The sequence below is a fragment of the Emys orbicularis genome, chromosome 1, assembly GCF_028017835.1.
Source record: "Emys orbicularis isolate rEmyOrb1 chromosome 1, rEmyOrb1.hap1, whole genome shotgun sequence".
NCBI lineage: Eukaryota > Metazoa > Chordata > Testudines > Emydidae > Emys > Emys orbicularis.
In genome coordinates, this window is record NC_088683.1 from 108,148,201 (window position 1) to 108,176,036 (window position 27,836).

Sequence of the window (27,836 nt, forward strand, 5' to 3'; positions counted from 1 at the left end):
TCAATAAGTCCTGATTTCCTGTCTGACTACTTCCAGCAGTACCTGAAGTTTGAATGTAAGATAATCTGCCACAAGAAAAAAAGGAGAGAGGAATGCTTAATTTGGTTTTTGAACTATGTTAAAACTGGTATTTGGGTGGAGTATTTTGTGTGGAGAAACAATTTATTTCAATACAATTGAAACTATGTCTAATACAGCCCATTCTTTAGCAAAAGGTATCTCTGCTACCTTTCCTTCTGTATCTTCTTAGACATTTTCAATGGTTGTTGACAGTACAGAACCCAGGGGCAATTTACTAATGCACCAAGTCTAAAGAAATCAGGGTGCAGGATAAAACACAGATGTGATCAATGCTTTATCTGAGAGACGAACATTGTATTAAAGGTAGCAGAGCTACCCCTGAAACTTTGTGCTTGATACCACATGGGGAAATCCTTTCAAAATATATCTGACTTATATTCCAGATCCATTGTCCATACATACTTCCTAAGATTTTTCTAAAGACAGGATAAAAATCTTGGTGTTCCATGACCAACATGTATATTTTGCCTGTTTACAAGTATATACTGGGAACTAGAGAAAACAAATACAGTATTTCCCTTCTCTTCCTATCAGCGCTTTCCCCAGGCTTTCAGCAGAAATCGGTATGTACAGCATCATCATTAGGGTCTACCAAATTCGCGGGTGTGAAAATCACGTCACAGACTGTGAAATCTCATCTCCCCTCTGAAATCTGGTCTCTGCCCACCCAGCTGTGAAGGCAGAGCAAAGAGCTGCGGCTGCTGCCCTGGTGCCCAACTCTGAAGGCAGCGCCACCCGCCAGCCACAGCAGAGAAGTGAGGGTGGCAATATCGTGACCCCCTAATGGGCTTGCGACCCCCTTTTGGGTCCAGGCCCCTAGTTTGAAAAACACTGCAGAGAAATCACATATTTTTCATGGGTTGGTCATGGCATAAATAGCAAATTTCATGGATGTGTAACACATCCAAGAAATTTGCTATTTATGCCATGGCCAACCCATGAAAAATATGTGATTTCTCTGTGATTTAAGTAGACCCCTTATCACAATACATTTTTATTAGAGATGGGGCCAAATTGCAACCCTAGAACCAAACCCCTGAAATTTAGTGACATTCAGATCTGGAGCCAATCACTGCAGCTTGGGTCATCCTCTAATTTTAATTTCTATAGTTCCTTGTATTAAACCCAAACTTAGTACACACAGCCTCTCATAGGTGGTGATTTATGAATCCTGACTAGAATCTAATACTACATTATGTTTAAGGTTATCCCTTTTATCAAATTTATACTCACAGAATGTGGTACGGCAACAGTCAGGTATTGGCCTGCTGATCACCAAGTAGTAGACTGGAAAACCACTTAAAACCATGGCACAGCCAATGCTGACATACACTGGGTCTGAGTAGAAAGACATTCCCACTGCGAAGAGGCAGATGACGGTGAAGGAGACAGGAATGAAGAGGGGAACCTGGGGAAAAGAGCACAGACCTTTCTAATCATATCTGACCATTGTAATTTGTCTTAATTTGTCCAAACACATTATGTGTTAACTTGTACCCAAATATTTATCAATAGCTAGACTCCTGTGTCCAGAAGACAAGAAACCTGGCCAGTCCAATCTTTCTGTACAGTCTGTCTCCAACAAGCGGGATGCATGACCTCTTGGATATGGTCAAATTTGCTATCTACTACATTACAGTAACACCACCAGCGCATTCTCTCACCTCTCTTGATGAGGCATAGAAGCAGACATTAGTGACTATCTCAGGAGTCGCCATATATAAAATTTAACACCTTATGCAGCCAGGAATTTAGCAGGAGGCAGAAATCAACCATGCCCCAGCTGCTTTCTGAGTTTATTACGGACTGGTCTTAGCTCTCATCTGTTGATATTGCTGGTGGAAAATCATGAGCATGTGCTACCATGAGTAGCATGTGCCCTTTCAAGTAAATGATTTTCAATGTGCTTATGTAGTGGCGTAACTCGTTTTGAGCAGTCTCTAGTTTGCCTCAGGGAAGGCCAAATAAGCTTGAGAGACTGCTTCATGCTAGCAGCACCATACTTCAGTGTACAGTTTGAGTAGCTACCACTGTAACTTAGAAAGCTCGCTGGGAAGCCAAATGACCTGGGCTGTTTAAAGTTCAGGATAAATTAGCAGACCCTAATAGAACTGCAAAGTGGATTGTGGATCCAATCTCACCCAGTTTCCATACAATCCAATTGAAAAGATGTGATCCTAATCTCTGGAGAAATCTGACAGTTCACCTAAAATAAAAATCTCCCTTCTAGCTCTTTTAGACTCTAGTCTTTCGTAATCAGAGGTGATCTGCTGTTCATGCCGTGACTGCTATAAACTAACAACTCACAGGCTAGTTTGGTTCTCTTTCCTAGTCTGTGTTCCTCAGGGTCAGCACACTTTAGCACACATAGCAGTTAGTTAATTAAGTAATGAAAAAAAGCCAAGCAAGTAATCACCTAGGAAGAAATTAAACAACTGGTTGGGAATTAGTTAAAAAAACCTCAACCTCCTGCATCTTCTGTATGTTCTGAACCCCTTGTAATGGAGATCATGGTAGCCAAACCAACTCAGGATTCAAATTGCAGTTCAAGGATCTCATTCCCGTGCAATTACCAATAGTACTGCTCCTCTGTTCAGAGGTGTGTAAGGGATGAAGCGTCTTGCTTTTGTTAGTTTTCTATTATTTTTATGCATAAAATCTTACAGAAAAAATGAGCAATCATAATAATTATACAAATAAATGGAACAATATCAACAGTAAGGATTTTCCTCTGTGGCCACTAGAGCGCAGCATCTGTATATATCACACTTAAACTGGTCTTTCCTCTTTCAGAAAGGAGAATAAAGCCTGTCTAAATTGTCATCTCTTCTATTCAATTTGTCTCTTTTCAAACTCTCAGAAGTGGTTTAAAGCCCAAATTTAGACCCAAAAGAATGAGGTAAAAACCTTGGGAGGGGGAAAATCAGTACGTTGCTGATTTCTTTGATAAACACTCACGCTTTATCAAACGATTCTAGTTCAAGAAAATATATTTTTTAAAGGTGGTTCTCAGTGAATTTGTGGGTGCAGCCAGCATGCTGTCTGGGAAAGTTGAGGGTGTCTTTTAATACGTTCCTTTAGCAAGGACTTGGAGTGGGGTGGCGGGCTGGGATGGAAAGAAAATTCACCCAGAAAAAAGGGTATAGTTTGGGGGATAGACAAAGGTTCAAGCTGGTGCTTGTTTTTTTCTTGAACTGCTTCACCAATCCCTCCTCTAACACATATAGACCACGGCACTCTGGCATCAGTAACTGGCTGGAAACACCACACAGGCAGAGAATGGATATGAACAAATTCTTAGCATCTAAATCAGGGACGGGCAAACTTTTGGGCATATAAACTGTATGACGGGCCATGAGTGCTCACAGAATTGGGGTTGGGGTGCGGGAGGGGCTGAAGGCTCTTGTTGGGGGTGCAGGCTCCGTGGTGGGGCCAGAAATGAGGAGTTCAGGGTGCAGGAGGATGTTCCAGGCTGGTGGGTGGGGTGGGGGGTGAAGGCTATGGCTGGGGATGAGGAGTTTGGGGGGTAGGAGGGGGCTCCGGGCTGGGACTGAGGGGTTCGGAGGTGGAAGGGGGATCAGGACTGGGGCAGGGGTTTGGGGCGTGAGGGCTCCGGCTGGGGGTGCAGGTTCTGGGGTGGGGCTGAGGGGTTTGGGGTGCAGGAGGGTGCTCCACACTGGGATTAAGGGGTTTGGAGGGTGGGAGGGGGTTCAGGGCTGGGGCAGGGGGTTGGGGCATGGGTGAGGCTCAGGCGTGTAGGGTCTGGGTGGCGCTTACCTCAAGCAGCTCCTGGAGGCAGCAATATATCCCTTCTCCAGCTCCTACGCGGAGGCATGGCCAGGCGGCTCTGCACACTGCCCCGTCCGCAGGCACTGCCCCTGCAGCTCCCATTGGCTGCGGTTCCCGGCCAATGTGAGCTTCAGGGCCAGAGCTTGGGGCGGGGTCAGCGTGCAGAGCAGAGTTCCCTGGCTGTCCCTACACGTAGGAGCTGGAGGAGGGCCATGTCGCTGCTTCCAGGAGCCATGTGGAGCGGCTCCTGACCCCACTCACAGATGGAGCGCCGGAGTGGGGCAAGCCCCGGCCGAGACCCTGCTCCCCAGCGGGAGTTCGAGGGCTGGATTAAAATGGCTGGCGGGCCAGATTCGCCCTGCGGGCCAGTTTGCCCACCCCGATCTAGATAAAACACCATCCATGCACTTAGAGCTCAGCAGACTGTCCATCCAGGACACTCAACCTGGGGTGTAGACCTGACAAGAATGGCATGGGCCGGAGAAGAGGAGCATTGTGGGAGTCAGGAAAACTGCATAATCCAGAATCCACTTTCATTCCCCATTGCAAACAAGATGCAGCAGGGAAAATGGTAGGCAGGTTGAAACCTACCTTCCCTTCCTGCTCCTAAGGTGGTCCCTAATACAGCTGGAAATAGGAAATGCTCCCACATACAGGTCTATGGGCTCAGGATGCAGCTCTCCAGCCCAAACTTTGTTGCTCTCATCTGCCAGAGTATGTGTCTCCTGACCCCAAAGAGACAGACGATGCACATGAGTTGAATGGGCTAGATCAAAATTACGCCTTCTATAAGCTGCTGTTGGTTGATTGCTGTGCATTTCTTACTCCTTTAAAGCCTGTATTGGTGGTGGCTGTACTTGAGCAAACTTACAGCACAATGTTTGGGGGTGGGATGGAAGAGCTGTTGGAGGACCTCTCGGGGGAGAGGAAACTAGGGGCTGGGATAGAGGGATCTTGCGGGGAGAAGCTCTAGGAACAAACTAAGCTCAGGAGGAAGTTTTAGCTGAGGCTTGTGCTTTGTTGTGGCAAACCCCATGCGGGGTGTTTGGACACTAGCCTTCTTGTGTGCATATCAGAGAGCGGGGTGGGGGCTGTCTAGTCTCACCAGATCTCCTGACTCCCAATCTGACCCCCTACCCATTGGACTATGCTACCTTCTTAATTAAACCTGACTGTTCACACCTTGGTAGAACACTGCTTTACTGAAGGCTGTCTGACCTTTCCAGTGGCAGACAAAATGCTCAGTGGTTTGAGCATTGGCCTACTAAACCCAGAGTTGTGAGTTCAATCCTTGAGGGGGTCACTTAGGGATCTGGTGCAATATGCTGCATGTTCTAGCTCTCAGTGAACGATGCAGAAAGAAGCCAGTTACAACAACGATGGGCCTGGCTTTGAAACCGGCCGTGTGTTACCTTGAATGGCCTGGGCAGCTCTGGGTGACGGTAACGATGGATGATGAGCCCCAGTGTGGCTAATCCTATGAAGAGCCATCGGGAAAAGCTGAAGAAATTCAGGAGGTGGTAGATGTCTCCAACGCACACCATGGCGGTAACCAATGGCAACTGGGGGTTGTAAAAATGAAACATTCATTAAATCCTCATCCCAGCCTTTAGCAATTTAAACATGGATGGGTCAGAAACTCACATTTACAGTCAGCTGCAGTAAGATAAAGCTGGCACGCTCTGGTTAGGGACCGATTTTAATGCTGAGCTGAGACCACTATATTCTCTTCATATGAGGTTTCAGGTGGGAATGCATGGTAGGTAAAAGGCTGCATTTTTAAATAAAGGAGTTTTCACCGCTTCAATCAAAGAAGACACTGCTGGTGTTAGAAGGTACCTAACCATGGCCATGCAAAATTGGTGAAACATTTTGCACAAAAATTCATTCCATGTGATTTCACTGCATCCCCAAAATGTCAGTGTTTGTAACATTTGAAGGACTCAATTATTGACAAAGAAAGCAGACAAAGCCTGGAAGAGACATTTTTGTGGGATAATTTTGAGAAATTGTTGTGGAAGGTGGAGGTGGCAGCAACCCTCTTAGTTTAAACCACATGTTACGTGGATTTTAAACTCAGGACAAGGAGCCAGGAGGTCTTGAGTTCAAATCCCACCTCTGTCACTAAGCAACTTTGATAATACTTTGCAATATGCAGTCAATGTAAACTCATTTGGAGGTGTGAATGAATATCCACAGAAACCTTTTTGCAGTATTGTATCCCTTTTACTCTTTAGAGACCTGAGAGTAAATTGATTCCCTTTAAAATCTCACACACCTGTCCAGACTTTGCATAGTGACACGTAAAATAAGAAGCCAATCAGAACTGCAGGACAGTAGAAATTCCAATTGTAAAATCGGATCTCCTCACCATTAACATGACGGCTGGAAGGGGAGTGTGCCTTCGGATGTGGATCATGGAGAAGAGAGGAGGCCATTGACCCTCCCTTGAAGCCACAAATAGAGTCCTGAGAGAAGACATGGAGCAGTACAAGAACCTGAGTTCCAGTCTCCTGCATCTGCACTAGAGAACTGAATCACTGGTAGTTGAATGGGTGACATAAAGCCAGCGTAAGTACCAACAATACAGGCGGTCCACACTAACCATGCTAATTAGGGTGCAGTTTAGCCCCAAGACCACACTTGAACTTGACTACATCCTTGTAGCTGCACCATCCTCTGCTAATCTATCCCACAGTTCCTGGCACAGCTTCCTGAAACAGTAGTTTGTGGGAGATTTTGAAAAACAAAGTCAAACTCCCTTTATTCTCTGGGAAATTCCCATAAGTCCCCAAGAACTGGCCCTGTTTCCAAGTTAATTTCTCATGTTAGAGGCCAGGGTGTTCTGGCACTGCCTTGGAGAACCAGCAATTCCCAGGACTGCTTGTGTGTCAACTAGCTGATGAGTGATATCTACTTGTGTGCTGTCAACAGATTTGGCGCCAGTGCTCTCTTCCTGTTTATACTATGAATCAGTTAGCAAGATTTAAAAGAATCTGACCTTGAAAATGCAAAGATCCCCCCATTCATGGTTCCAAAGCAGGACAGGGCAACCAGGATGGGAATCACGGAGACAAGTCTTTGGAAAGCTTTTTGTGCAAAACTCTGGAGGAAAGACACGCTTCAGTTCAGAAACAACCTGGTAATCCCTGAATGGCATCAGAATTAATGGAAAGAGCTGGATGGCCTTCCACTGAAAGGCTTAAAACAGAACTCCACTTACTCCCAAGTCTGCATTACCTATTCCTCTTCCCCCACTGCCATCTTGATCTCTATTTCTTATTCCATCTCCTCAGGCAAAGCTAAGAGATGTTATAGCTTGCTGATACTCTTGAAAAGTGACAAAGCTGAAGGCCTTTCCGCTATAAAATCCATTATTACTTTCCACATCCTAGAAGCCTCCCCATCCCCACCCACTTAATGTAAATTGATCCCTCCAAAGAAAACTAATAATGGGGTTACAACTCACCACAGCCACAGCCTGGGAAGCCAGCACATCCTCTGCTGTCAAGACTGTATAATAGGAAACGTTGGTGAGCATGTACCCCACAATTACAGTGACCACAGACACTATCACAGCCAGTGGGTTATTTCTACAAAAGCGGGAGAGAGACAAAGCGCTAATGAACAAAGCTGGTTTTTTTAACTCACAGATCAGTACTACCACGCCAGGCAGTTAGAAGAACTAGCACTCATTTTTCTTTCCATTTAAAAGGCAGATTATTTTGAAATAATGCTGTCTCCAATGGCTGATCTTAAAGGCCCCTCTCCTATTCTTACCGTTCAGGTCGGACCAGTTCTTCTCGCACAAAGCTAGTTTGAAACCTGCAGAGTGAAAGAAGACAGGTTATGGCAGAGTTTAAATGACGGCTCTGGAGAAGCACCGTAGACTTAGGAGTTGACGCTGCCATTCGTTAAAGTACCCTGACTGCACATACCAGCCTGAATACGCAAACATCCCAGCATAAAAAGCCAAGGGCAGCTTGTCCAAAGCCAGCGATTGACTACTGAAAGCATCCTGGAAATTTTCAGTGTGGCCTAAAAAAAAAGGAGAGAAACACAGGGTTAGAGAGCACTGGAGACAGAGACTTCCCCTCTAGTGTTGCAAAAAAAAAAAAAAAAAAAAAAAAAACATTTGCAGAAGAGGTTCAATTTCTCTCTGTCTCTCATACAAGCCCAAGAGTTTGTGGTTGCAGGATCTTCAATTATTTATAATGAATTTCAGATTTGTTTTGTTACTTTAATTCACAGAGCTCAGTTGACTTGTTAGTGCACAATACAAGCTCTGTAGAAGAGATTTTTGAAAGGGGAGTGATGGTGATTGGTTCCCTCTCTCACACAGTCTGCTCTGGAGAAAGCAGATCATAGAGCTGAGGAGGCCAAACATGGCCTGAGAGAGTCTCTACTCATAGAAAACCTCTTTCTAGACCTGAAATGAACTCCCTGACCCCCAAACTCTGGATGTGTGCTTTACTTCGAGGTTGCGCAGCCAGCTAATGCTGCTCAGACTGTGCTACCCCGACTCCTCAGCACAAGCACCGACCCCAGCCTCGTGCTGTGTACAAGATGAGAACCACAAAACAAAGCGCTCTAGGAGGTAGCACAAAGCGTGGAGTTAGTGGTCCTTTGGAGCAACTTCATGAAAGCCCACTTCCCTGCCTACACTGCACTGCTCTCTCTCCACTGACTGCTGGAGAGGGAAGAAAAATTGAAGAGATGAAGGGTTGAGATGGACAAAAACAAAGGTGGTTCGGATGGGGATCCCATTTTATTAGGTGATTGAGAAAACAAAGCTTGTGGAATCAAAAGAAAGCTGAGGTTGAAGAAAACTAAGCAGCAAGTTAAAATAGTATTAAAGAGCCTAGAAAAAAGGGACAGTGTTCTTTAAAACACTTAAGAAATGGTAACTACAATAGAAGGACAAAAAGAAAGGCAAAAAGGAAAGGAAGAGAGAAGATAGGACAAAATTCTCTGCCGGGATCAATGGAAAGATGAGGGGGTACAATGGAGAAAGCTGCCTACGTTTGGGGGAGGTTATGTATCTTCTAAAATGTTTGCTGATAAATAAATACATAATAAAACAATTTATTGCAGGGGTGGCCAACCTGTGGCTCCGGAGCCGCATGCGGCTCTTCAGAAGCTAATATACGGCTCCTTGTATAGGCACCGACTCTGGTGTTGGAGCTACAGGTGCCAACTTTCCAATGTTCACTGTTCAATCCCTGCCTCTGCCACAGGCCCTGCTCCCACTTCACTCCTTCTCCCAAGGCCCTGCCCCTCCCGCCCCCTTCCCCGAGCCTGCCGCGCCCTCGCTCTTCTCCTCACCCCCAGAGCCTCCTGCATCCTGCGTGAGGGAGGGGATGCACTGATCGGCGGGGCGGCTGGCAGGCGGGGCGGGGGAGTTGATGTGGGCTGCTGACGTAATACTGTGGCTCTTTGGAAATGTACATTGGCAAATTCTGGCTCCTTCTCAGGCACAGGTTGGCCACCCCTGATTTATTGTTTGTGATGATTTACAATCCCTGTATAGTTACATTAAGTACAACCTGTAATTCTGAGGTCTCTGACCACAGTTCTCAGATCTCACTAGCATGACTCCTTCTGCCATGGGGGTGGTGCCAGGCATCCAGAGTGTCATTTGAGGGCATTCTGAGCAATCAATTGCTGAGGATTTTCTGGTTCAGGTCAGAAGCACAGCCAGCCTGAAGGGCTTTTTGCATATCCCATGAAGCTGGTTCCAGATGACAACCAGAAATATGAACGTTCACCCCGATCCCTTTATTCTCTCAGTGGAAGAGATAAAATGAGGACACAAGATTAATTATCCCAAGATTAATTATCACAAGATTAATTATTACAAGCTAAATATGAGTCAACAGTGTGATGCTGTTGCAAAAAAAGCAAACATGATTCTGGGATGTATTAACAGGTGTGTTGTGAGCAAGACACGAGAAGTCATTCTTCCGCTCTACTCTGCTCTGGTTAGGCCTCAGCTGGAGTATTGTGTCCAGTTTTGGGCACCGCATTTCAAGAAAGATGTGGAGAAATTGGAAAGGGTCCAGAGAAGAGCAACAAGAATGATTAAAGGTCTTGAGAACATGACCTATGAAGGAAGGCTGAAAGAATTGGGTTTGTTTAGTTTGGAAAAGAGAAGACTGAGAGGGGACATGATAGCAGTTTTCAGGTATCTAAAAGGGTGTCATAAGGAGGAGGGAGAAAACTTGTTCACCTTAGCCTCTAAGGATAGAACAAGAAGCAATGGGCTTAAACTGCAGCAAGGGAGGTCTAGGTTGGACATTAGGAAAAAGTTCCTAACTGTCAGGGTGGTTAAACACTGGAATAAATTGCCTAGGGAGGTTGTGGAATCTCCATCTCTGGAGATATTTAAGAGTAGGTTAGATAAATGTCTATCAGGGATGGTCTAGACAGTATTTGGTCCTGCCATGCGGGCAGGGGACTGGACTCGATGACCTCTCGAGGTCCCTTCCAGTCCTAGAATCTATGAATCTATGAATCTATGAATCCCAACTGTGAACACTGTGGAGGACTGGTCTACACAGGAAAGGTATATAACCAGTGTAACTCCCAATGTGCCCACTATTGTTCTGGTATGAGTGCCCTTTTTCAGTTTAGCGTATGTGCTTTGGAAGGGGTTTAAACTAAACACAAAAAAAATGACACACTTATTTCAGAATATGAGCATCTACGCTGGGAGCTATACCAGGGTAACTATATCTGTTAAACTAAGGCAGTAGAATTATACCAGTCAAAAAGTAAAACCTTCCCATGTGGACAAGCCCTTAATGAATGCCCTCCCGCAGATCACAGCTGAGCAGACCCACCTTGGGCCAGAAGCATCATCCCTGGCACAATGATGAGTGCGAGAGCCAGGAGTTTGATGACAGATAGGACATTCTGAAGCCTGGCACTCCAGCTGACACTCCAAGAGTTCAGGATGAGGACTATGTCTGGAGGAGAAGGCAAAGAACACCATATATAGCTGGGGCTCAGAAAAAAATCAGACAAATTTTACTCTCGTGCTTTTCCCATTGTCTCAGCCTATTGCCCTGAGTACACTGAATAGAGACAGCAACACTCCCTGCCCTTGGTGCTGGGAAGAATTCTTAGAGACCAGAAAGTTCAGAGTGACAGATATTTTAAGACCATATAAATGACCCAGAGCATGACATTTCAAGTGGAAAATGAGGTTACAACCTTGAGAGTGGAGAACAATCTAGTTCACTTCCCTCACATTTCCTGTTGTGTAATCTGTGCCTGGCTGATGAAATAATCCATGAGTGCAATTTCATTTTAGCTTCTCTGCCTCAGAGCGGTCCTTGCATTTGAATCTACTGGGACTGGAAAGGCATGGAAGCTTTCACCTGTCAACGGCACTAGTTGGCATTCCCGAGTCTGAACCATATGCTGCTATGTTTTGATGGAGCTTGCACCATATGCAGAATCTCTACTCCCAGCATCACTGTGCATAGCCCAGACATCTCCAATTCCTTTCTTCCAAAATGTCATCAGCCGGACGCAGCATCTAGCCAATACTAGACCATAAGTAAAAACAGACCCTGAAACTTACTGGCTACAACTCTGGTTTCATTTCCCAACCAATCTGATAGCAGTGCATGGCCAGTGATGATTTCTACTCTCCACCCAGCTTCACAATCCACAGACCCATTTACATCAGCTTTGTCACTTCATTTCCCCCCGCTTTTTTCTAGAGATGGGGCCAACCCAGAACCCCAGACCCTGAACTTTGGGTGGCTCAACATTTACTATGCAATCCAAGTTTCACAGTTTCATCTGTAATGGGACAAGCCCAAACCCTGGATGTAAACACCTCTGAATCTGGGGAGAAGGGGTTCAAAATCTGAATTAAAATTTTGTGCCTTAGACCTATATCTGCTTTATACTTACAGAACCCCAAGAGAGCGACAAGCTTCACAGCAGGAAGTGGGGCTGCACAGGGCGCAAAAAATGGTTCCAATATGTAGTTTCCAAATGCCAGAGAAATCACTGCACTATTGGCTGGCCTATCAGGAGGGACGGATTCATGGAGTTAGAAACTGACTTTCTGGTGTTAAGCGATTTTATATGCAAACGGCTACATTAAAAGAATGTTAACATTTGAAAATTTAAACTGGACAATAAAATCAGGAAATTTAGATTTAAGTCACGCTGGAAGGGCATATCAATTGGGGTGGGATCAGTTCTGGGTCCAGTTCTGTTCAATATCTTCATCAATGATCTAGATAATGGCATAGCGCAGGAGTGGGCAAACTACGGCCCGGGGGCTGCATCTGGCCCTCCAGACGTTTTAATCCAGCCCTCGAATTCCCGCCGGGAAGCGTGGTCCAGGGCTTGTCCCGCTCCGGCGCTCCAGCTGGGGAGTGGGGTTGAGGTCTTGCCCCACTCTGCATGGCTCCCGGAAGCAGCGTCATGTCCCCCCTCCAGTTCCTACGTGTAGGGGAAGCCAGGGGGTTCCGCACGCTGCCCCCATCCCAAGCGCTGCCCCCGCAGCTCCCATTGGCCAGGAACTGCAGCCAGTGGGAGCTGCGGGGGCAGCTCCTGAGGACAGGGCAGCGTGCAGAAGCTGGAGGGGGAACATGCCACTGTTTCTGGGAGCTGCTTGAGGTAAGCGCTGCCTGGAGCCTGCCCCTCCGACCCCCTCCTACGCCCCAACCCCCTGCCCCAGCCCTGATCCCCCTCCCACCCTCCGAACTTCCCGGTTCCAGCCCAGAGCACCCTCCTACACCCCCAATCCCCCAGCCCCACCCCAGAGCCCCGCCCCCAGCCGGAGCCCTCATGCCCTCCCGCACCCCAGCCCCCAATTTCATGAGCATTCATGGCCCGCCATACAATTTTCATACCCAGATGTGGCCCTTGGGCCAAAAAGTTTGCCTACCCCTGGCATAGAGAGTACATATATAAAGTTTGCAGACAATACCAAGCTGGGAGAGGTTGCAAGTGCTTTGGAGGACTGGATTAAAATTCAAAATGATCTGGACAAACTGGAGAAATGGTCTGAAGTAAACAGGATGAAATTCAATAAGGATAAATGCAAAGTACTCCATTTAGGAAGGAACAATCAGTTGCACACATACAAAATGGGAAAGGACTGCCTAGGAAGGAGTACTGTAGAAAGGGATCTGGGGGTCAGTGTATCACAGGGGTCAGCAACCTATGGCACGCATGCCAAAGGCAGCACACGAGGTGATTTTGAGTGGCACTCACAGTGCCCAGGTCCCAGCCACCGGTCCTGGGGGCTCTGCTGTCATCCTGGGGTCCCGGACGCCAGCCGCCCGTGGTCCCGTCCACCGGTCCCACTCAGCCTGCTGCCAGTCCCGGCCACCAGTCCCAGGGGCTCTGCTGCCGGCCTGCGGTTCTACCGCCAGCCCGGGGCTCTGCTCTTGGCCTCAGCCCAGGGCTCTGCAGCTGCCCCCAGCTGTGGCCCACTGGCCCCAGCCTGGGGCAGTGAGGGGTGCAGACAGGGTCAAGAAGAAAGCTCAGCACCCCCACCTTAAAAACTGTTCCAGAGCCACTGTACTGGGATATTTTTAAGTCCTGATTTGCTGCTTACATCACTATCACGTCACGTGGAACAGCACACCGCGTTTGACGTTGTGCATGCCGTCTGTCTCGATTTTTTTTTCCACTGTAAGTTGAGGGGTACATTTGACAATATGCCAGCTCCTAAGAAAGCAAAGTTAGAGTCTGTTCATTTCAGCCTTCTTGGACAGACACATTTGGGTTTATTCAAAAGAAAGACTGTGCTGTTTATACTTTCTGTTGTGAAAGTGTTGTTTGTCGCACATCAAGTGTTCGACGACATTTTCAAATGAAGCACGAGGAAACCTTTCTTGACGAAGCAGACAAGACTGAATCGATCAAAAAGGCAGTAGCAAGATATGAGAAGCAAAGCAGTGTTTTTAAATGCTTAAGTGTAAGTAAAAATCAAGCCACAGAAGGAAGTTACAAGATTGCATAGTGCATTGCAAAAAGCGGAAAGCCGTTTACAGATGGGGAATATATAAAAAGTTTTTCTCAGCAGTTCAGAGGTTTTGTTCAATGATTTGCCAAATAAAGATGTGAGCATATCTAGAATAAAAGAACTGCCTGTCTCTGCCAGAACAGTTGAGAGACGCGTAAGCGAAATGGCAGAAAACATTAATGAAAAGCAGACAACTGCATTAAAAGACACAGCAGTGTTTAGCGTTGCAGTTGATGAGCGCGTGGATATAAACAATGTTCCACGTTTGGCAGTTGTTGCAAGATATTGTGCTTCCGATGAAATCCAAGAGGAACTTTGTTGCCTAAAACCCCTGCCTGGCACAACAAAGGGGGAAGATATAGCGGAAACTTTTGTAAGCCATTTTGAAGAACGAGGAGTTGACATCAGAAAAATATTTTGTGTGACAACAGATGGTGCTCCTGCCATGGTCGGAAAACAGAAGGGATTTGTAAAGTTACTTGAAGATCAAATTGGCCGCCCGACAGTCAAATCCATCAAGAAAACCTGTGTGCTAAAATTTCTAATTCAGAGCTTAATAATGTGATGAATACAGTGGTGCAAATTGTGAATGTCCTTGTTGCTCGATCTGCTTTGACTCACAGTTTCAAGCACTGCTAGAAGAGACGGACAGTGCTTATAATGACATTCCACTTCACACAGTGATGAGCTCCCAAAATTTTAAGAACCGGTTCCCTACCAGGGGGGAGCGGCGGGGCTCCTATGGCTATTTAAAGGACCGAGGCAGCAGAGGCAGCTGGAGCCCCAGCCCTTTAAATAGCCCCCAGAGCCTCCCCTGCTACCCCAGGGCTCCTGGGGGCTATTTAAAGGGCTGGGGCTCCAGCTGCCTCTGCCCCCCCCCGCTCCTTTAAATAGCCGTGGAAGCCCCACTGCTTCCCCCAGGGCTCTGGCCACTGTTTAAAGGACCGGGGCAGCAGAGGCAGCTGGAGCCCCTGCCCTTTAAATAGCCCCTGGAGCCCCCCGCTATCCCCAGGGCTCTGGGCCCATACTCACCTCCTGGTTCCCTACCGGGTCTTCAGCAGCACTTCGGTGGTGAAGACCCCCGCCGCCGAAGTGCCGCCGAGAGGACCTGGTAGGGAACCAGTTCTTAAAATTTTGGGAGCCCTGGGGGTAGCAGGGGGCTCCAGGGGCTATTTAAAGGGCCGGGGCTCCAGCTGCCTCTGCCGCCCCGGTCCTTTAAATAGTGGCCGAAGCCCTGGGGGAAGCGGTGGGGCTCCCACGGCTATTTAAAGGAGCAGGGGGGGCAGAGGCAGCTGGAGCCCCAGCCCTTTAAATAGCACCCAGGAGCCCTGGGGTAGCAGGGGAGGCTCTGAGGGCTATTTAAAGGGCCGGGGCTCCAGCTGCCTCTGCCACCCCGGTCCTTTAAATAGCCGCGGGAGCCCCGCTGCTTCCCCCAGGGCTCAGGCACCCCTCTGAGAGGGGGGGAAGCAGAGGAGGGGCCGGGGGAGCCTTGGCTTCCCCAGCTGGGAGCTCAGGTGGGCCAGGCAGGATGGTCCCGCGGGCCGGATGTGGCCCGCAGACCGGAGTTTGCTCACCCGCCCACCCCTTTAGGAACCGGTTCTACACTGGCTTCTAAATTTAGCAACCAGTTCTTGCAAACCGGTGCAAACCGGCTCCAGCTCACCACTGACTTCACAGCAACATTTGGTGGCTAAGTCGTGGCAAGGTTTTGATGCGCTTTGTAAACTGTTTTGATGCAATCAAGGCCTTTGTGTCAGAAAAAGGACAAAACTACCCCGAACTGGATGATGACACATGGCTGTGTAAGCTCATGTTTCTAACTGACATCACTGCTCACCTAAACGAACTCAACCTCCGTCTCCAGGGTGCAGGGCAAATGGTTCTGGATCTTTATGAAGGCTGGAAGGCATTTGTTGTAAAACTAGCAGTTTTTTCTCGGGATATTCAAACTTCGACTTTCCGCTATTTCCAACACATAAAAGAGCTATCGACACGTTGCACTGTCAGTGTCGATGAGATTGGAATGTACATGCAAGAACTAGAATCAGAATTTTCTGACAGATTTCAAGATTTCCAGTGATTTGGCCCAATGCTTTCTTTTCTAATTAAACCAGAAAAGTTCAACGAAAGCGACTTGGATTTGTCTGTATTTCAGTGGATGGGTGTTGAAGATTTTGAAATGCAGCTCATTCAGTTAAAAAGCTCAGAACTGTGTGCATCAAAGTTTGGAGATCTGCGGAGTGCACTTAAAGCTACCGAGAGAGATCATGGGGCCTCTATTCTGACCTGCTGGATGTCCCTGCCAGTGAAATTTAACTGTTTGAAGAAAATTGCATTTGCAATGCTTTCAGCATTTGGATCCACATACCTGTGTGAACAGGTATTTTCACACATGAAATCTGTCCTCTGTCCCTCTCAACGCCGGTTAACTGATCATTCAGAAGCCTGTGTGTAGCTTAAAGTATCCAACTACGTGCCAGACATTGGAAAACTCAGCAAGAAAAAGCAAGGGCAAGGATCACACTAAACTGATAAGATCTGCATTTTAATTTAATTTTAAATAAAGCTTCTTAAACATTTTAAAAACCTTATTTACTTTACATACAATGATAGTTTAGTTATATATTATAGAGAGAGACCTTCTAAAAATGTTAATATGTATTACTGGCACGAGAAACCTTAAATTAGAGTGAATAAATGAAGACTTGGCACACCATCTGAAAGGTTGCCGACTCCTTCTGTATCACAAGCTAAATATGAAAGCAGCAAAGAGTCCTGTGGCATCTTTGCTGCTTTTACAGATCCAGACTAACACGGCTACCCCTCTGAAGCTAAATATGAGTGAACCATAGGCGCTGACTTCCCCTCTACCTGGAGGTGCTAGACCCCCGCCCCTCCACTCATAGGTGCCCACTTCTACTGGCGGCGGTGGGTGCTCGACCTAGGGTGACCAGATGTCCCGATTTTATAGGGACAGTCCCAATTTTGGGGTCTTTTTCTTATATAGGCTCCTATTACTCCCTGTAGAAGGGCTCGGCCGAGGCTCGTCCCTTTGCGGGGCTGTGGGGTATCCTACCACCTCGCTACAGTTCGCTCTGGGCCCTTAGGCAGGGGCTGAGCCAACAGTTCAATATGAGCCCTGGCCCTAGGTCAGGGCGGGGCAGCAAACACACAGTCAGGAGCTTAGGCCCTTAAGCAGGGGCTGGTACGAAAGGGAGACTGCCACCCGTGAGTGGGGTGTCAGGGGGGATGCAGGCCCACCTGCTCCACTGCGTCCCAACCCGGGGTCCTAGCAGTGGCAGAAGATTCGCTTCTGTGTCAGTGGGGATCCTGACCGCAACACACTGACATTGGTTCTGGCCCTGCTGCAGCCAGGCCAGGGTCGGCTGCCCCCAGGCTACTTCCGGACTCCCCCTCGTAAGGTACCTGGGTTTGGCTGGCGTCCTCGGCGGTTTCGAGCACCATCGGTTCCTCCGGGTAACTTGCGAAGGGTAGGCTCGGCTGCTCCTTGGGGTAGCTGGCGAGGGGTAGGCGTGGCTGCTCCTCGGGGTAGTGGGCGAGGGGCAGGCTTGGCTGGCCCGGCCAGTCCTCGGGTCGGCCGCAGCCTGCCAGCGTTCCCCAACCCAGAGCTAGGCCACAGGCATCTGACCTCTCTGGCGGCTGGCTTTCAACTGAGGTTTGCAGCGGGGCTTTTCTACTTCCTGTCCTGCGCAGTGACCACTGGGGGGCGGGCACAGGACCCACTGGCTCTGCCCACGTTGGTGCTAGGGGAGACTCGTCCCTCAGCGGGGCTGTGGGGTATCCCACCGCCTCGCTACACATACACACCCCCTCAAGGCTGGCTCCCGTCCATCGGGGCCAGACCCGTCCAACTCTCCCAGGCGGGACAAGAAGTCAGCATTTGCGTGGTCCTTATCGGCCCTATGGTGGACAGTATAAGCATAGGGCTGTAGTGCCAGGTACCAACACATTAGCCTCATATTATTATTTTTCATTCTGACCAACCACTGTAGTGCAGGATGGTCGGTGACCAGTATGAATGGGGTCCCCAGTATGTAGTACCGCAAGGTGTCACAGGCCCATTTTATTGCCAAGGCCTCCTTCTCTATCACCGCGTAGTTTCTTTCTCGTGGAAACAGTTTCTGACTGAGGTATGTGACCGGGTGTTCCTCTCCATCCACCTCCTGAGACAGGACCGCCCCTAGGCCTAACTCAGAGGCGTCCGTCTGGAGGATGAACTCTCGGTTAAAGTCGGGGCTGTATAGGACGGGCTCGCGGCAGAGACTGTTTTTGAGGGCCTGGAAGGCGCGGTCACACTCCGGGGTCCACTCCACACGTCGGGGGCTGGCTTTGGTCAAGAGTCCCGTTAGCGGGGCTGCGATGGAGGCGAAATCGGGGATGAATCGTCGGTAGTAGCCCGCCAGTCCGAGGAACTGGCATACTTGGCGCTTCGTGGTGGGTGGTGGGCGTGCCGCCAGGGCCTGAACCTTTCCCACGAGAGGTCTCACTTGTCCCCTCCCGATAGTGTACCCGAGGTAGGTGGTCTCCTGCCACCCGATAAGGCATTTTTTTGGATTGGACGTTAATCCCGCTGCCTGCAGGGACCTCAGGACGGCCGCTACCCATTCCAGGTGGTTCTCCCAACGGCAGCTGTAAATAACGACGTCATCCAGGTATGCGGCCGCGTACTCTCAATGAGGTTGAAGGAGGCGGTCCATCAGCCGCTGGAACATTGCCAGGGCACCATGGAGCCCAAAGGGCATTTGAGTGAACTGGTAGAGGCCCGTGGGGGTGGCAAATGCGGTCTTTTCCTGAGAGGCGGGGTCGAGGGGGATCTGCCAGTATCCCTTGCTCAGATCGAGGGTAGTGAGAAAGCGGGCCTTGCCTAAGCGGTCCAGCAGTTCATTGACCCGGGGCATCGGGTACGCGTCGAATTTCGAAATGGAATTGACACGGCGGAAATCAATACAGAAGCGCTGCGTCCCATCCGGCTTGGGAACCAGGACTACCTGGCTGCGCCATTCGCTTTGCGACGGTTCGATAACCCCCAGCGCCAACATCGCCCGGACTTCCTCCTCTATGACCTGCCGCATACGATGTGGCAAGGGCCTATTTGATTCCCGGATCACCACCCCCAGCTCTGTCTGGATGTATGGTAAACGAGGGTGGTGTAACCCGGCTGGGCGGTGAACGTTTTGGGGAATGCCTGCAGGAGGCATCCGGTCTGCTTTTGTTGCTCCACGGTCAGGGATTCTCCGAGCTGAGGCATTGTGGAGTCCTCGGTCGGGGTTACACGGGGTCCTAGCTTGGGCTCCAGGGGGAAGGGATTAATTAGCAGGCCTTCTCGTTCTCGCCAGGGCTTCAGGAGGTTAATATGGTATCGCTGGGCTCCTTTTCGCCGGTCCGGCTGGTTAATCTCATAGATGACCAGCCCGACCTTCCGAACCACCTCATATGGCCCCTGCCACCGGGCCAGTAGTTTTGACTCGCTGGAGGGCAGGAGGAGCAGAACCCGGTCACCGGGTTCGAACTCGCGGACTCGGGCCTCCCAGTTATACGTTTGGGCTTGAGCTTCCTGAACCGCCTTCAAATTCTCCCGAGCTAGAGCTCCTGCTTGTGTGAGACGTCCCTGAAGCTGGAGGATGTACTGCAGAAGGCCCTGGGCTGGTGACGGGGCTTGCTCCCACATCTTCCTCATGAGGTCCAGCAGCCCCCTTGGACATCGGACGTATAAGAGCTCAAAGGGGGAAAATTTCATGGAAGATTGGGGTACCTCACGGACGGCCAGGAGCAGAGGCAGGAGCAACTGATCCCATCGGCGCAGGTCCTCTGGGGAAAACTTGCACAGCATGGTTTTCAAGATACAGTTGAACCATTCGACCAGGCCGTCGGTTTGCGGGTGGTAAATGGAGGTGCATGGTTGCTTAATCCCCAGGAGGTTGCACACCTGCCGCAGCAGCCTGGAGGTGAAGTTGGTGCCCTGGTCAGTAAAGATCTCCTGAGGCAAGCCCACGTGGGCAAAGACCTTGACGAGCTCCTCAGCGATGGCCCTGACGGTGATGCTCCGGAGCGGGATGGCTTCAGGAAAACGGGTAGCATAGTCCACGATGACTAGGATGTACAGAAACCCGGCCCTGCTTCTCGGGAGTGGTCCCACCAAATCCAGGGCCACTCGCTCAAATGGCGTTTCCACGATGGACATGGGGATCAGGGGGACCGGGGCTGTCCATGGGGGAGCAGCCAGCTGACACTCCGGACAGGAACTACAATACTCCCGTACCTCCTGGTGCACCCCGGGCCAGAAGAATTGGGTCAGAATTCAGGCAAGGGTCTTTTCCTGACCCAGGTGCCCTGCAGCTGGGACATCATGGGCGAGTTTCATCACCGCGCATCGGTGGCATCGAGGCACCAGCAGTTGGGTCTGGACCTCTCCGGTGCGGGAATCTCGGTCCACCCGATAGAGGCGGTCATGGCGTAGCTCGAAATGGGGCCAGACCTGGGCTCGGCCGGGTCAATCAGGGCGCCATCGATGGCTGCCAACTGCTCATACGCCCGACTAAGGGTAGGGTCCCCCCTTTGGTCCCGGCAGAAGTCAATGTCAACCCTGGGGTCGTCAGCAGACATGGGCGGGGGGTCCTCGGGTGCTCTTTCCTGTCTAATAGGGTCCAGTTCTTCTGCCTCCTCGGCGGGGTCCTCGCAGCAGTCCCCCTCCAATGCTGGGGTGACGTCGGGGCTTTCCTCGGCGTTTGAACGAAGGACTCCAGAGAACTCTGGCCAGTCCCGTCCCAGGATCACGGGGTAGGCAAGTCGCGGACCCTAACCAACCACCATCGTCCGCGTGACCCCATCCATGGTTAGTCGGACTCGGGCACTGGAGTAAGGCCGGACAACGCCGTGGATGCACTGCAACTGGATGGTTCCCAGGCGGGGGTCCGCCTGGAGGCCTAGGCTTTGGCAGACTAGAGTCTGGCCACAGCCAGAGTCAACCAGGGCCTGCGTCTGGCATTCCCCGACAACTATGGGCACGGTGACCTTGGTGGTCTGCGGCGGTCGGGCACGGTTCTCCCCTGTGCAAACGTGCCCAAAGCTGCAATCCATCTCTGTGCAGTCCCGCTGCCGGTGTCCATGTTTCCCACAGGAGAAGCAGGGCCCAAGAATTCTGGTCGGCCGGGCCAAGCCGAGCCTCCCCCAAGGCCCCTGGGGGGACTTCGCGGGACCCAGCCACACCCGCTCTCCGGGCCCGCACGAGTGGGTCCCTCGGGACATCTATAACTGGGCTCGTGACTCTGCGGAAGATTTCGCAGTTCGACCCGGGCGCTCGCCTTCCTCTCGAGGTTAGGGCGCTCGAGCCCTGGCGGGTGGCCCCGAGTAGCCGGTCCGACCGGGGCTTCCGCTGCAAGGAAGTCTTTCATGAGGGCGACGGCGGCGGCTACCATTGGAGGCCGATGACGGAGGACCCAAGCCCTACCCCGCGACGGGAGGATATGGACGAACTGTTCCAGGATGACTTACTCAGTGAGCTCCTCGGGGTTCCGCCTGTCGGGCTGCAGTCACCGCTTGCACAGGTCTCTCAGCTCCTGGGCCACCAGCCGGGGTCGGGCGCCCGGGGTGTAGGACAGACTCCGGAACCTCTGCCGGAAGGTTTCTGGGCTGATGTCTAAGGCATCTAGAATCGCTGCCTTTACCCGGGCATAGTCCTGGGCGTCCTCCGCGGATAGCCCCCGGTACACAAGTTGGGCCGTCCCCGTCAAATACGGGGCCAGAAGGGTGGCCCACTGGTCAGGTGTCCACCCTGCGACGTGTGCCACCCTTTCAAAAGTCACCAAAAAGGCTTCGGGGTCATCCTGCGGTCCCATCTTAGTCAGTCGCACGGGCGGTGCGGGGCGGGGTGACCCGGCCGTGTCTCCCGGCTGGGGCTCCGTGGGGTGGGGCAGTGCCGTTGTCAGCTGCTGCAAGCATTGCTGCTGAAACTCTCGGTTCTTCACGGTCAGGTCCCGAATCAGCTGCTGCTGCTGTGCTCCCAACTGCTGGACGAGCTGCTGCTGCTGCTGGAGCTGGGACGCCTGCTGTCGCTCCTGATTCTCTGCCAGGAACATAAAAAGTTTGAATAAATCCATGTCTCCGGTGGGGGACCGTTCCCCCCCAGACCCTTTCTCACAGGGGTCAAGGGCTTGTGCCCACATCCTGGGCAAGAGTCCCCACTTCTGGTACCACGTGTAGAAGGGCTCGGCCGAGGCTCATCCCTTCGCGGGGCTGTGGGGTATCCCACCGCCTCGCTACAGTTCGCTCTGGGCCCTTAGGCAGGAGCTGAGCCAATAGTTCAATATGAGCCCTGGCCCTAGGTCAGGGCGGGGCAGCAAACATACAGTCAGGAGCTCAGGCCCTCAAGCAGGGGCTGGTGCGAGGGGGAGACTGCCACCCGTGAGTGGAGTGGCGGGGGGATGCAGGCCCACCCGCTCCACTGCGTCCCAGCCCGGGGCCCTAGCTGCAGCAGAAGACTCGCTGTTGTGTCAGTGGGGATCCTGACCGCAACACACTGACATTGGTTCTGGCCCTGCTGCGGCCAGGCCAGGGTCGGCTGCCCCGGGCTACTTCCAGACTCCCCCTCGTAAGCTACCTGGGTTTGGCTGGCGTCCTCGGCGGTTTCGAGTACCATCAGTTCCTCCGGGTAACTCGCGAAGGGTAGGCTTGGCTGCTCCTCAGGGTAGCTGGCGAGGGGTAGGCACGACTCCTCCTCAGGGTAGCTGGCGAGGGGCAGGCTCGGCTGGCCCGGCCAGTCCTCGGGTCGGCCGCAGCCTGCCGGCGTTCCCCAACCCAGAGCTAGGCCACAGGCATCTGGCCTCTCCAGCGGCTGGCTTTCAACTGAGGTTTGCAGCGGGGCTTTTCTACTTCCTGTCCTGCGCCGTGACCTCTGGGGGGCGGGCGCAGGACCCACTGGCTCCGCCCACGTTGATACTAGGGGAGGCTCGTTCCTCAGCGGGGCTGTGGGGTACCCCACCACCTCGCTATACACACACCCCCGTCCCGATTTTTCACACTTGCTGTCTGGTCACCCTAGCTCAACCCCCCTCTGCCTCCGGTCCCGCCCTGACTCCACCCCTGCCCTCTATAACACCAATAGAGAGATATGCACAGCTGTTTGCTCCCCCAGGTATTAATATTTGCTCTGGGTTAATTAATAAGCAAAAGTGATTTTATTAAATACAAAAAGTAGGATTTAAGTGGTTCCAAATAATAACAGAACAAAGTAAATACTAAGCAAAATAAAACAAAAACACACAAGTCAAAGCCTAATACATTAAGAAACTGATTACAGATGAAATCTTACCCTCGGAGATGTTTCAATAAGCTTCTTTCACAGACTACACTCCTTTCTAGTCTGGGCCCAATCCTTTCCCCTTGTACAGTCCTTATTCCAGCTCAGGTGGTAGCTAGGGGATTTCTCATGACTGCAGCCCCCTTTGTTCTGTTCCACCCCCTTATATAGCTTTGGCACAAGGCAGGAATCTTTTGTCTCTTTGGGTCCCCACCCCTCCTTCTAAATGGAAAAGCACCAAGTTTAAGATGGATTCCAGTACCAGGTGACATGGTCACATGTCCTGTGGGACCCCAGCCTCCATTCTTGCCAGCCTGACTCACAGGAAGGCTTACAAGTAAATAGAGCCATCTACAGTCAATTGTCCTAGTTGATGGCAGCCATCAAGATTCTAAACCCACACTTCGCATAACTACAATAGGACCTCAGAGTTATGTTTTATATTCCTAGTTTCAGATGCAAGAATGATACATTCATACAAACAGGATGATCACACAATAGATTATAAGCTTTGTAATGATACCTTACAAGAGACCTTTTGCATGAAGCATATTCCAGTTACATTATATTCACACTCATTAGCATATATTCACACTCATTAGCTCATTAACATCATTTGGAGTGCAACGTCACAGGGGCCAGTATTAAAGTTCAGTTTTTGCTCTCTCATGTGTCATGTTTATCTTACCTTCCATGTGGGATTTTTTCCTAGTCATAAGTAAAATATGGGTGAAAGTGATTTGTTTTACACTTTCCAGAATTATTATTTATTCCGAGGACTGGACCAATCCAGAGAATTTTCAGCACAAGAGAAACAAGAGAAAGCTCAAAGTGACTGAAAATAGAAGGTTTAAAATAAAACTAGCCTCTAACTTCAATTATAACATTGTTATCACAGTGCTATAATGAGGGTACCAAATATCCTGGAGAAGAGAGTTTTTTGGACATGCTGGTCTAATGTGCACATGTGGCAATTTACCCCTTCTGCCTTCTTTTTATTTTAGAAGACTTTCAAGGTAATGTGTATGGTTTCTCCCTTTATGCATTTTTTAAAATAATATGAACTGGTTATCCATTTCCATGGCTTTCCCAGGTCTCACTAACACGTCATTTCAGGTAGCAGAAAAGAAATCTTACCTGATAGCAAAGTACTCAGCCCACAGATACAAGAAACTTGGCAAAGGCCCCAGTGTCTCCAGTACATAGATATAATGTCCTCCAGACTTTGTGATTCTTGTTCCAAGTTCTGCATAGCACAAGGCACCTGGAATAGATGAAGTAAAAATGCATTTAGTAAATTGTCCCATGGAATTACCACTCCACATAGAATTTATAGAGAATTAAAGGAATCTGTTTAAAATGAGCTAAAAACACAGAACATAAGAGCTGCCATACTGGGTCAGACCATGGTCCATCTTACCCAGTATCCTGTCTCTGACAATTGCCCATATCAGAGCTTCAAGGGGAGAGTACAAAACAGACAATTTTAGAGTGATCCACTTGTCTTCCAGTCCCAGCTTCTGAGTCAGAGGTTTAGGGTCACCCCACACATGGGGTTGCATCCCTTATCTTTTGGCTAATAAGTATTGATGGACCTATCCTCCATGAACTTATCTAGTTCTTTTTTTTTTTTTTTTGCTTCAGGAGTTCGGGCGGCTTTTTTTTTTTTTTTCCTTGGGGTGGCAAAAATGGTAGAGCCATTTGTTTGTATTAAACCCGCTGCCCATTAACTTAACTGGGTGACTCCTAGTGTTAGTATTGTATGAAAGGGTAAATAACACTTCTGTATTCACTTTCTCCCATCAGTCATGATTTTATAAACCTCTATCATATCTCCCCTTCATTTAAAAAGTGGAAGTCAAATCCTAGTGAGGTAAATAGAAAGGAGCATAAACACTGCCAAATTAAGTGTAAAAATGTAATAAGAAAAGCCAAAGAGCACTTTGAAGAACGGCTAGCCAAAAACTCAAAAGGTAATAACAAAATGTTTTTAAGTACATCAGAAGCAGGAAGCCTGCTAAACAACCAGTGGGGCCCCTCGATGATCGAGATACAAAAGGAGCGCTTAAAGACGATAAAGTCATTGCGGAGAAACTAAATGGATTCTTTGCTTCAGTCTTCACAGCTGAGGATGTTAGGGAGATTCCCAAACCTGAGCCAGCTTTTGTAGGTGACAAACCCTAAAATGATTAGGGGTTTGGAACAGGTCCCATATGAGGAGAGATTAAAGAGGCTAGGACTTTTCAGCTTGAAAAAGAGGAGACTAAGGCGGGATATGATAGAGGTATATAAAATCATAAGTGATGTGGAGAAAGTGAGTAAGGAAAAGTTATTTACTTGTTCCCATAATATAAGAACAAGGGGCCACCAAATGAAATTAATGGGCAGCAGGTTTAAAACCAATAAAAAGAAGTTCTTCACACAGTGCACAGTCAACTTGTGGAACTCCTTGCCTGAGGAGGTTGTGAAGGCTAGGACTATAACAGGGTTTAAAAGAGAACTGGACATTAGGGGGAAATAGTTGAAGAATGAAGTCAATTAGAAAATTTAGTAACTTGACAAGGGAAGCCACTTGGGTGCCACCAAGACAGGTTTTCAAGAATACACAAGATACACTACGGGTTTAGTGGAGAGAATAATCCTTCACAAGTGCAGATGGTTTGGCTAGCTGACCAATAAACACTACCATTTATTATCCTACTCAATTAAAAAGAAATCTACATTTGTGATGTTATGGTTTGAGATTTTACATATGCAAAAGAATGAAATTTTAAAGTTGTTGTTTCCACAGCAACCTCAGCTAAGCCACATTATACATATATAGTAAGGTATAAGTGTGACAACATCTCCCGTAATACAAAATATTACATACGATAAACACTAGAAGGAAGAGTGACAATTGTTGTGGGCTCTATGATTGAATTTCCTGATTCTTGTGGCTTTTTTAAACTCTCAACCACAGCACTATAACAAAGCGTTTTTTTGCACACACAAAGCAGGAAAAGTAACTGTTAAGGAGGGGAAAAAATTTAAAGTCACATACTGAAATAAACACATGTCTCCTAGGTCCCCAGAACTCTGTGGTTCTCCATCTAGTGCCCCTAGCTAGAGGCCTAACCTCCCCCAGCCCCCATGCATCTAGAAATTCCACAGACAAGAGAACTACTCCCATGTCTGTGCCCACATGTGGCACCACATTCATAGATCTTAAATCTTGGGTTTCCCCCCAAGTCCCTCAGATAAACCAGTTAAACAACAGATCCTTGGAACCCTGTGGACACGGGAGCTTATTACTGCTTCAATTCTATGGCATTAGGAGATAGGAGTTTTGGTCCATTGTGTTCCCAGCTTATTTTTCTTGGAGAAGTAAAGTTAGGCCTTTGTTGTAGATATATATCATTTGCTAGTTTCCCCATCTACCAAGAACTTAACAAGAAGGGTAAAAAAAACTCTCCACCCACCAAATAGAGAGAGAATCCCGCAGGCAAACCAAACGATTAAGGAGACACCCACGTTGCCGGAATTTTTCAACACCCCTTTTGGAGAGATAAAGATGCCACTGCCCACCATGCTGCCAATAAGGAGTGAAAAAGCCCTCAGCAAAGTGATCTTTTTCCTTAGAAAAACAGCCTCCTCTTCTTTCTTGGCTTTTCCCATGGCCTCTACAATTTCAGGGCAGGGGTGGGCATTCAGAAGTTAAGGTTTCCTTGTGGGTCCTTCCCAATCCCACAGTCAACAGAGCTCACCTGTGATAGGGGAAAAGTAAGTCAGGGATTTGTGGAGCTTCTTTGGGGAATGACTGTTAAAGCCATTTTACCAATAACCTATCAAAATCTGCTGGATCTACTCTCCTCACCCATTGGATATCACTGGGCAAAGAAACCCCAGGTGCATAAAACATTGCTACACAACCATGCGATCTCTTATGTCAGAACACCTCTGGGTATCAGGGTTTGCTAATTAACTTTTGCTCCTCCTGCTGCAGCAGAGCATAACACACTGTAGGCTGTACATAAACAGCCCTTTAGGCCAAGATTTTCAAAAGTGATGAGTGATTTGGGGTGCCACTATAGTTCAGTGTCCAACTTGAGTCGCCCTCAAGGGACCCAATTTTCATAAATGGCTGAACACCCACACTCTGAAAATCAGGCCCCTTTAAGATGCTTCGAGTTGGGCACCTATAAATTTAGGCTGAGCCAAATCACGTGTCACTTTTGAAATTTTTGGCCTTAAAAATGTTTTTTTCTTTGGCAACAGCAGAGCAAAGAATTTAGTTTAATAGACATTTTGTATAAACATGTCCAGGGCATCTGTTCTTGAGCCAAAATTGGCTGCTGAGCCTTTAAAACAGTGGTGGGCCACCTGCGGCCCATCAGGGTAATCCGCTGGCGGTCCACAAGACAGTTTGTTTATATTTGCACAGCCACCCGCAGCTCCCAGTGGCTGTGGTTCGCCGTTACCGGTCAATGGGAGCTGCGGGAAGCAGCAGCCAACATGTCTCTGCGGTCCGCGCCGCTTCCCACAGCTCCCATTGGCCAGGAACGGTGAACCGCAGCCACTGGGAGCTGCGGGTGGCCATGCAAATGAAAACAAACTGTCTGTCAGCCTGCCAGCAGATTACCCTGATGGGCCACGTGCGGCCCACGGGCC

The 27,836-nt window shown here is 49.3% G+C and overlaps 1 protein-coding gene across 1 annotated transcript; it reads right to left on the reverse strand.

Moving 5' to 3' along the window:
• LOC135889477 (cystine/glutamate transporter-like) lies at window positions 1–26,843 on the reverse strand. The gene is made up of 12 exons (XM_065417349.1): window positions 26,648–26,843; window positions 24,324–24,450; window positions 11,797–11,912; window positions 10,713–10,838; window positions 7,809–7,908; window positions 7,651–7,695; window positions 7,340–7,463; window positions 6,872–6,975; window positions 6,242–6,338; window positions 5,283–5,432; window positions 1,315–1,489; window positions 1–65 (listed from the first exon to the last, which is right to left on the reverse strand). Exons 1-12 carry the CDS (start codon window positions 26,841–26,843, stop codon window positions 1–3), a joined length of 1,425 nt encoding a protein of 474 aa, XP_065273421.1.
• Window positions 26,844–27,836: the final 993 nt, after the last annotated feature.